Source organism: Penicillium malachiteum (genome assembly GCF_028827825.1).
Source record: "Penicillium malachiteum strain IBT 17515 chromosome Unknown utg000004l:1.0-4883003.0:1.0-4884900.0, whole genome shotgun sequence".
Taxonomy (NCBI): domain Eukaryota; kingdom Fungi; phylum Ascomycota; class Eurotiomycetes; order Eurotiales; family Aspergillaceae; genus Penicillium; species Penicillium malachiteum.
This window is the reverse complement of record NW_026643097.1, coordinates 2,634,784-2,645,729: the sequence shown is the minus strand read 5'-3', so window position 1 is coordinate 2,645,729 and position 10,946 is coordinate 2,634,784. Positions and strand designations below refer to the sequence as shown.

General features: G+C 45.8%; 2 protein-coding genes across 2 annotated transcripts; one reads left to right on the top strand and one right to left on the bottom strand.

Annotated features, from left to right (window-relative positions):
* Positions 1-4,873: 4,873 nt before the first annotated feature.
* Positions 4,874-5,346, bottom strand: N7483_009090 (uncharacterized protein; the record flags this gene model as incomplete). The annotated part of the gene is made up of 2 exons (XM_057092517.1): positions 4,874-4,894; positions 4,933-5,346. The coding sequence occupies 2 exons, from the start codon at positions 5,344-5,346 to the stop codon at positions 4,874-4,876; spliced, it is 435 nt and encodes a 144-aa protein (XP_056943691.1).
* A 4,099-nt stretch (positions 5,347-9,445) lies between these two features.
* On the top strand, positions 9,446-9,836 carry N7483_009089 (uncharacterized protein; the record flags this gene model as incomplete). Its single annotated transcript, XM_057092516.1, has 2 exons — positions 9,446-9,726; positions 9,797-9,836. The coding sequence occupies 2 exons, from the start codon at positions 9,446-9,448 to the stop codon at positions 9,834-9,836; spliced, it is 321 nt and encodes a 106-aa protein (XP_056943690.1).
* Positions 9,837-10,946: the final 1,110 nt, after the last annotated feature.

Here is a 10,946-nt window from a genome sequence, read left to right as displayed (position 1 = left end):
GCGAAATCATCGACGTGGTGATCCGCATTGACAACCGCGAATGGGAACGGCAACAAGAGAAGAAAGAGGTGGAACACTGGCGACGAGACCGTCGACCAAACCACCAAGGGCAACGGTTTGGGCCTAGGACAGGCGCCAACCAAGGCCGACGGAGGGATGACCGGCGGGATGACCCGTACGGACCTCGGCCAATGGAGCTAGACGTAGTTAGGCTCCCCGACGAAGAACAGAAACGAAGAAAAGAGAAGCAACTGTGTTTCAAATGCGGGAAACCAGGGCATTACTCACGCGAATGCCGCAGCGACGGACCACCAAGACAACAGCAGATCAGAGCAACAAGAGCTATCGACAACCGAGAGCAACAGCTCCGAGCCACTAGACAACCTCTTGATAATGAGGAGTGGAACAAAGAAAACCAAGTACCTGGTGACCATAAGGGATGGAATAACCAGATAAACGAACGGGACTGGGACAGTCACAGTGACGCAGTCACCGAAACCGAATTCCCTGAGATCGAATGGAACGACCAGGAAGAGGATAACGACATCCTAGGAAACAAGATCGAGAGTCAAGGATGGACCCAGTATGGTTCCTGGAATCAACCCATCGACTCCCAGGAACTGATGGAGGTACTCCCAAACGCGGATAGCGGGAACCTAGAAGTGGAAACGGTCCCGGAGACCCTACCAGAGTTCCTGGAATTGCCTCAGAAAACTCCTAACAACACCGCGACGAACAGCGAGGAAGACAGAGGGACATGCCCTTGTCTTAGGATCGACTGTGGATATATGGGATATGAACGACACCCACACCACAGGATGCAATCGGCAAAGCACTGTACTGATGACACCTGCGAACAACATACGCAGCTAAAGGCTCAGAAAGGCTACCGACCAAGTACCAGAGAAAAAGAAACACCAAATTGGAAGAAGGGGTTCCAGGGGGACTTCGACGGAAAATTTAGGGCAACATATCCATGCAGCGACCTAAACTGCTCGTGCAATGGATATGCCCGACACCCACGACACTCTGCAATGGCTGTAGTTGGATGCTACGACCATGACTGTGAGATCCACTACCAAGGGAAACTAAACTACGGGATTCAGCCATAAAAACCAAACTGGTTGAACATGCCCAGGTGGAAAAAAGAGTATCGAGGAATCTGGTATGGAAGCAAGCAAATCAGGACACAACAAATCGCAGCGACCAAATGGGGTGCACACCTCAAGGTCACCGCCATGATCACTGGGCGACAGGTTAAAGTCCTTGTCGACTCAGGAGCATGTGGGAACTTCATGGACCCATAATGCAACCAGAGACTACGGCTATGGGTGAAAGAAAAGGAAAAGCCACAACCCATTATCGGACTCAACGGACAGCGACTCAACAAAGGGCTGATCCTAGAAACCGAGCCGGTAGAAATGATTATAGGCGAACACAAGGAAAACATCGAATTCGACATCACCGAGCTAGGCACGTTTAACATCGTCCTCGGGATGCCATGGTTACAACACCATAACCCGGTAATCCAATAGGATACTGGAGTCATTTAATTCGATAATTGCGACTACACGCAAGGAACCAAGAGAGATAAGGAACACCAGAAAGGACCTGGAAAGGGAGCAGGTACCTATGAGGGCACTCAGGCAAGGAACCCTAACATAGCCACTCAGCCACAAGGCAAGGCCCACCAGATCACAGACATAAGCGTCATCGCAACCACGGAACAGCGACCTGATATAACGGATGACGAACTCAGAGAATATGTCGTGATAGCTCACGGAGAGCAGACCCTCTGCGCGACAGAGGAAGGAACACCAGAAATACCCGAAGAATACCGAGACTTCGAGGACGTGTTTACACTACCACCAGAAGGCCAACTACCAGAGTATGGACCTTTCGACCACGAAATCCGGATCAACAAAGGCAAGGAACCGATATTCATGCCTATCTACCAACTATCCGAGAAAGAACAAAAAGTACTCCGGGAGTACATCGAAGAAAACCTACAAAAAGGTTACATCAGAAAATCATCCTCATCAGCAGGATACCCTGTCTTGTTCGCACCCAAGAAAGGAGGAGAACTTCGACTTTGTGTGGACTATCGACACTTAAATTCGATTACTATCAAAGATCGACACCCATTACCTTTGATTTAAGAAATCCAAGACCGGCTTATGGGAGCAAAGTACTTCATGAAGTATGATATTACCAACGCCTATAACCGATTGAGAATAAAGGAGGGAGATAAATAGAAAATAGCATTCCGGACGAATATGGGACACTTCGAATATGTGGTGATGCCTTTCGGGCTAACCAATACGCCAGCATCATTCCAGCGATTTATATTTAACGCACTGGAAGGATACTTGGATATTTTTGTAGTAGTATACCTAGACGACATCCTAGTCTACTCGAAGACTATAGAAGAACACATGGAATATAACAGACTAGTACTACAATAACTTCGAGAAGCTAAAGTAACTCTTAAGTTGAAGAAGTGCGAGTTCCACACAGAAGAAACAGGCTTCCTGGGATATATGATTACCAGAGAAGGATTCAGCATGGAAGAAGAAAAAATCAGGAGTATTATGGAATGGCCTACACCCACATATGTGAAAGACATCCAACGGTTCTTGGGACTCTGCAATTACTACCGAAGGAGCATAGACAGCTTCGGGAAAATCACAGAGGCACTAACCAAGCTGACCAGAAAGGACATATAATGGAATTGGGACGACAAGGCACAAGAAGCATTCGACACGCTTAAAGAGAGGTTCAAGGAACGACCAATCATGGGGAGATTTAACCCAGAAAACCCAATCACTGTGGAAACAGACGCATCAGACTATGCACTTGGGGCGAAACTAGTGCAGACCGAGACACTACCAAGTGGCAGCAAAAGACGGTGGACCATCGCATTTTGGTCTAGAAAAATGATACCAGCGGAGATGAACTACGACGTACACGACAAGGAACTTCTAGCGGTCGTTAATATATTCAAGGTTTGGAGACCTTACTTAGAAGGAGCGAAACATCAGGTTTTGGTCAAATCGGACCATAAAAACCTCACGTACTTCACAACGACGAAGATGTTGACATAACGACAAGTCAGATAGGCGGAAACGTTATCGCAATTCGATTACAGAATCGAACACACCAAGGGTGTGGAGAACGTAACAACCAACGCACTCAGCAGGAGACCTGACTACAAAGAAGGCACTAAGGAAGCTGTGCCAGCTATCCTAAAAAAAGACGGGGAAGGAAACCTCGTATATAACCATCAGACACTCGCAGCAACAACGTACAGCATCAACAGCGAGTGGCTGGAAAAAATCAAGGCAGCAACACAGAACGATGAACAACTATAAAACATTATGCAAACAGTGGAAGACGAACAAACAACAAGAGATGGACTTGTGTGGATCCACGGACTTATATACATTCCAAGGGAACTACAGCAAGAAGTCATCACCAAACACCACGATGTACCAACACACGGATATATAGGTATCGAGAAGACAATTAAACATATCACACGAAATTACTACCTACCGAATATACATCGAAAGGTCAAGAATTACATCAAGAAGTGTAATACATGTTTACAAAACAAACCCACTCGATATCTACTGTATGGTGAGATACAAAACAAGGAAGTACCGATACACCCATGGGAGTGGATCACGATAGACTTTATCACCAAGCTACCAGAAACAGAGGATCAACATGATATGATTATTGTCATCGTCGACCGACTCACCAAATACGTATATATGTTACCCGCGTCAGAAACCATGACGGCGGAAGGGATCGCAAAAACACTGATACGTTATATCTTTACGAACCATAGAATACCTCGAAAAATCACCTCGGATCGAGACAAGCTGTTCACATCGAAATTCTGGCAATCAGTGGCGGATCAACTAGGCATTGATCATAGACTTTCAATAGCCTACCACCCGCAGACTGACGGACAAACCGAACGGGTTAACCAAACATTGGAACAATACCTATAACACTACGTGAACTATCAGTAAGACAACTGGGCAGAATTGCTACCCATTGCACAGTTCGCATACAACAACACTATACACGCGACTACAGGATTGTCACCGTTCTACGCAAATTACGGAAGAAACCCAACACTCATCGGTGAACCCATCGGGGAACACGCGGTGGCGCCAGGGGCGCAAGAACAAGTGGAGAACATCAAAAACCTACACCAGCAAATGGTTAGAGATATCGAGTTCTTTAATCATCGGATGAAGATATACGTCGACCGGAGGCGCACACCCAGACCAGACATAAAGCCAGGCGACAAGGCCTACTTACTGCGACGAAACATCAAGACAAAACGACCAAGTGAGAAACTAGACCACAAGCGATTAGGACCATTTACCATTGACGAGAAAACTGGACCCGTGAACTACCGACTACGACTACCGGAAAGCATAAAACGAGTTCACCCAGTATTTCATATCTCATTATTGGAACCAGCGCCAGAGAGTGCAGAAAACGCCACAGAAGTTGAAATCGAAAACGCTAGCGAAGAAGAATACGAGGTTAAAGAAATCCTAGCGGACCGATGGCACGACAATCAGCAACAACTCCTAGTGAAATGGCAAGGTTACCCTACCTCGGAAAACACATGGGAACCCATCAAGAACTTGACTGGCTGTCACCAACTGGTGAGGCAGTACTACGCGCAGGCGAAGAGAACCCCTACGGGACAGAACGCAAGAAAGCGTCGAAATCAATACCATCCAAAGAAAAACTGGGATCCACCGACGCAATCATCTACGTCAGAGTAGGATCATCACCAGCACACATTACCGCAAGAACCTGGTCACGGACGACCGGAAGAGCAGTTTTATCGGACCCAGTAGCGGCACTGGAAGACTCTGCTTCACATTCTTTACGACAATCGACCTCGACACGTTCTTTTTCGAGACGTTCGATCTCTTCTTTTTCACGACGCTCAAGCTCTTCGAGTTGAGCTACCTCATCGTATTTACGGGCGATAAAGTCACCCGCATATTTCTTCAGCAAAGCCTCTTGACGATCCAGGCGCATCACAGCGGCCAAGGCCTCGCGACACTTCTCAGCCACTTCGTCCTGGGCGCGGACGAGACGGCGCCATTCGGAATCGGTGAAAGTTCTCTCGGGCATCTCGCACTTGATGCCGCGACCAGCACGAACACAACACGAACAACTTTTCGAACGATCGGACCGGATACAGGCGTGACGAAGACGAGTGCAACGGACACAGGGAAGGAACGATTTGAAACCTTCGTCCTCGATTAATTGATGGAGTTTACGACTGGACACTCCAGAGGAAGACATGGTCAGCGAACATGGGAAAATACAGAAAAAAGAAGGCCTCACCTACCTGAGGGGGGTTCAACGTTTAAAAAACAAATCAAAGGTCGTTTGGGGACCAAAAGACCTGAAAGAGGGGGATGGTGTTACGGACCCACTACGGAGGGATCTCCCAGGAGCTACTATGACCCAATCAGTTGGCGGTCGGGCCAAGTACGGACGACCAGCCATAACGGACACACGGCCCAAGGGGGGCGCAGGGCTACAGTGGTGCCTGAGGCACCAACAGGAAGCCGGATATGGCCTGTGGCTTACCATTGCAACATATACTGGCTATACGGGAAGGACGGTGCATGAGAGGCCACTTCCGGCCCCATGACACGTGACCACGGATCTATTCCAACAATAGATCCTGTCCGTTCAACGGAACGGACCTGACCTGATACAGGAACGGACCTGTCCTGTCAGAGGACAGGATAATAGGAAGGACTGGATATATAAGGACACTCTTTACCCATCATGTATTTAGTTCTTCGCGATTATTACTCTATTGTTATTGAGACCTACAGTACAGCAATTCAGATACTTTGATCACAGTCGAACCTTTTGAAGACCAACCTCAAACTAGCTTGGGAGCTCACTCGTGATTCCATCACTCGTGACTGACTTGCTAGCGGACACCCTAATCAAGCATTACCGTGCAAGGATCCCTATAGACTCGAGCCCGTGTAAGGCCCAGCGACGGCGACGGTACAGTTGCAGGATAACGGCTTGCGGTAAGTAACACTTTGGAAGTGCATACTCACGTTGCTTGACAGCCGGTTCGTAACAATAGCTTGATATAATCTTGGATACTTTAATAGTATCACTTACGCTATTTATCTCCCTAATCAGTAGTAGAGAAAAAAAGTAAGTTTCTGATCAGATATAAGAATTTACCTTATTTATAAAAAGATCTCCTTATATACCCTTAGTCTTCTGATAATAGCTTTTAAGCTTTGCTATGGCAGCCTTAAGAGTAGTGAATATAAGTTATTTCTATTATACCCTCTTCTAATAGAGCTAGGATATAGACTCTTCTAAATGATTAAAAAGATTATTATAAATAGTAAAAATTAAATAAACTATAATATCTTTAGTCTTTAATAATACTATTATAAATTAAAAAAGGGGTAGATAATCCAAAGAAGATATTTAATCTAATACTACTTATTAGGATTAAGTATTGTCAGCAATTCAGGCTGATTCTCTGCCTGAATTCCTGGGACCAAAAGTGGCTCTTTTGGTCTAAAGATTGTGCTGACTAATTCATCCCGCGATCAACCATTTTGTTGCGGAATGAATGGCTATTGTTTTGATCTGATCCATCAGATCAAAGATCATCTTCTCTCGTCCGAGAAGATTCGCAACCCGAACCCCGTTGTTGAGATCAATGGTTACAAGATGAGATGAAAGACTTGATCATTTCGGATTCCGTGGATCTTTCATCCCATGTTCTAAGACCTTTGGTCTTATGTTTATCTGTTTAGTCTAATGTTCTATAAAACCTGATCTTACCCCTTAGTTAGTGGAGCATCGAATTCAATCTTTTTGGGATCAGTAGTATCTTTGTTTGATTCTTTCCTTCCATTCCATCCTAAGTTTGGATCCAGCTTGGTCGTATGTCATTCCATCTGATCCGTGTTGTCTGATCTTTTGGTCTTATCTTTACCCTTTCCTCCCAAGTCCCCTGTAACTTGGTATCCCCTGTTCAGCTGACATCCTCTGCGTGACGTCATCACCTTTGGTCTGTCCCCGACACGCTGAAAGAAGTTAAATTTCTTAGATTTATTATCGGTACTAAAGATATCTCTATAGATCCAGGCTAGGTTTAGGATATATTTAACTAGGAAATCCCTTATTTATACTATAATATCTAGGTTTTTCTAGGATTCTATAACTTCTACTAAAGGTTTATCTATAACTACTCTAGAATCATAGTCCTACTAACTAACCTCCTAAAAAAGGAGCCAGAACAGCCAGAAGCCTGGTCTGGTTAACCTAGAACCTCATAAGCTAGCTATGTTTTATATACTACTTACTAAGTTCAGAAAGGCCCCCCTACTCTACCACTTTAACCCCTAGAAACCTATCCAAGCTAAGATAGATATCTTAAATATAGGGATAGCCAGGATTATATCCTAACTTGATAACTAAGGTATCTGATACCTAGTAGTATTCTGGTTATAAAAATTCATAGGATCTAAGCTTAAGTACTCTATACCAGATTAGGAACTATTTATAATTATCTATATATTTAAACACTAGAGATACTATCTAGAGGGCTCCTGATACCCTATCAAAGTCCTTAGCAACTATACTAATCTCTGGTTATTTATAACTTAGGAAAAGTTAATAGGGAGATAAGCTAGATAGACTCTTTCCCTTATATCTTTTAACTTTATCATAAAATACCGCTCTAGAAAAACTAACCCTACGGATAGCCTATCATAGAGACCAAATAGGAATAATATCCCTAGGGTAGAACTACTAAAACCTCTGTAGGACTATATAGCCCTTAAGTTTCCTAAAGGGGAATTACTACTAAGAAATCAAGAATCAGAAGAAGAAGAAGAAGATAAAAAGGATAAAGAAGTAATCGTAGAACAGGTCTAAAGGGACCTTAGAGACTCTAACCCAGACTTAGATTTAGAAGATACCACCCCAGAAACTAGGTCGGCACAGAAGACCACCCCAGAAACCAGGTTAGCATAGAAGACTACCCTAGAAACCAGGTTAGCACAGCCAGGACAGATATAGGAATATGATTCTAAGAATAACTATAAGATAAAAATAAACCTAGGTAAGACTAAGAAAGTCCCCCTCTAAGAACAGAGGAGTATAATCTTAAAAGAATATATTTACCAAAGGGTAGTAGATAAAGACCTATAAGATATAATCAAAAACCTCCAGAAAGAGGACCCAGAAGCGTAAGAGCAAATTCAAGAACTCTAAGTAGGAAAGTCCTTAAAAGTATAGTCTGAAGAAGATAATATCTTATACTATAGATAGAGAATCTTTATGCCATACTCTAATAGGTTATATAGATAGATCATAAGCGCCTACTATAATAACCTACTATCGGGGTATTGTTACGAACCGGCTGTCAAGCAACGTGAGTATGCACTTCCAAAGTGTTACTTACCGCAAGCCGTTATCCTGCAACTGTACCGTCGCCGTCGCTGGGCCTTACACGGGCTCGAGTCTATAGGGATCCTTGCACGGTAATGCTTGATCAGGGTGTCCGCTAGCAAGTCAGTCACGAGTGATGGAATCACGAGTGAGCTCCCAAGCTAGTTTGAGGTTGGTCTTCAAAGGTTCGACTGTGATCAAAGTATCTGAATTGCTGTACTGTAGGTCTCAATAACAATAGAGTAATAATCGCGAAGAACTAAATACATGATGGGTAACGAGTGTCCTTATATATCTAGTCCTTCCTATCCGTCGATGGGACCGGATCCCATCCGTCAGTGTGATCCGATCTCATCCCATCGTGGGATGGGATCTTGTCCTATCCATGCATGGGATCTATTGTTGGAATAGTCCCGTTGGTCACGTGTCATGGGGCCGGAAGTGGCCTCTCGTGCACCGTCCTTCCCGTATAGCCAGTATTCTTTCAGGCGGTTGATAGCATGCCGAATATGGCTCCTGTTGATGCCTGAGGCCCCAAATGGACATGCGTCCATTTGGGCCACGCGTCCATTATGGCCGGTCGTCCAGTCTGGGTCCGACCGCCAACTGATTGGTCCGTAATTGCTCCTGGGAGATCCCTCCGTAGTGGGTCCGTAACACCATCCCCCTCTTTCAGGTCTTTTGGTCCCCAAACGACCTTTGATTTGTTTTTAAACGTTGAACCCCCCTCAGGTAGGTGAGGCCCTTACTTTTCTGTATTTTCCCGTGTTCGTTGACCATGTCTTCAGCAGGAATCTCCGGCTCGAAGCTCCAAGATCGTATCGCCACTCAGGGTTTTCGTTCAATTGCCCCTTGCGATCGTTGTGTGCGTTTGCATAAGTCGTGTGTCCGTTCTTCGAACTCGAAGAAGTGTAGCGAGTGTGTTCGCGGCGGTGGAAAAGTGAAGTGCACCATGACTTCTGCTCCAACGTATTCCGAAGCCGAATGGCGAAAACTGGTTAAAATGCAGGCCGAGATTGCGGAGGAACGTCGCGCCGCTCTCGAAGCCAGTCAAGAGGCCATGGCTCGCCTGATGCGTCTTGATCGTCATGAAGCCTTGCTCCGCGATCGGGCTGGTGACTTCATTGCCCGTGATTACAATAAGATTGCCCAGCTCGAGGAACTTGAGCGTCGTGAGAAAGAAGAGATCGAGCGTCTCGAAAAAGAACGTGTCGAGGCCGATCGTCGTAAAGAGTGTGAAGCAGAGTCTTCCAGTGCCGCTACTGGGTCCGATAAAACTGCTCTTCCGGTCGTCCGTGACCAGGTTCTTGCGGCAACGTGTGCTGGTGGTGATCCTACTCTGACGCAGATGGTTGCGTCGGTGGATCCCAGTTTTTCTTTGGATGGTATTGATTTCGACGCTTTCTTGCGTTCCGTCCCGCAGGGGTTCTCTTCGCCTGCGCGTAGTACTGCCTCACCAATTGGTGACAGCCAGTCAAATTCTTGATGGGTTCCCATGTGTTTTCCGAGGTAGGGTAACCTTGCCATTTCACCAGGAGTTGTTGCTGATTGTCGTGCCATCGGTCCGCTAGGATTTCTTCAACCTCGTATTCTTCTTCGCTAGCGTTTTCGATTTCAACTTCTGTGGCGTTTTCTGCACTCTCTGGCGCTGGTTCCAATAATGAGACATGAAATACTGGGTGAACTCGTTTCATGCTTTCCGGTAGTCGTAGTCGGTAGTTCACGGGTCCAGTTTTCTCGTCAATGGTAAATGGTCCTAGTCGCTTGTGGTCCAGTTTCTCACTTGGTCGTTTTGTCTTGATGTTTCGTCGCAGCAAGTAGGCCTTGTCGCCTGGCTTCATGTCTGGTCCGGGCGTGCGCCTCCGGTCGACGTACATCTTCATCCGATGATTAAAGAACTCGATATCTCTAACCATTTGCTGGTGTAGGTTTTTGATGTTCTCCACTTGTTCTTGCGCCCCAGCGCCACCGCGTGTTCCCCGATGGGTTCACCGATGAGTGTTGGGTTTCTTCCGTAATTTGCGTAGAATGGTGACAATCCTGTAGTCGCGTGCATAGCGTTGTTGTATGCGAACTGTGCAATGGGTAGCAACTCTGCCCAGTTGTCTTGCTGGTAGTTCACATAGTGTCGTAGGTATTGTTCCAATGTTTGGTTAACCCGTTCGGTTTGTCCGTCAGTCTGCGGGTGGTAGGCTGTTGAAAGTCTATGATCAATGCCCAGTTGATCCGCCACTGATTGCCAGAATTTCGATGTGAACAGTTTGTCTCGATCCGAGGTGATCTTTCGAGGTGTTCCGTGGTTCGTAAAGATGTAACGTATCAGTGTCTTTGCGATCCCTTCCGCCGTCATTGTTTCTGACGCGGGTAACATGTATGCGTATTTGGTGAGTCGGTCGACGATGACAATAATCATATCATGTTGATCCTCTGTTTCCGGTAGCTTGGTGATGAAG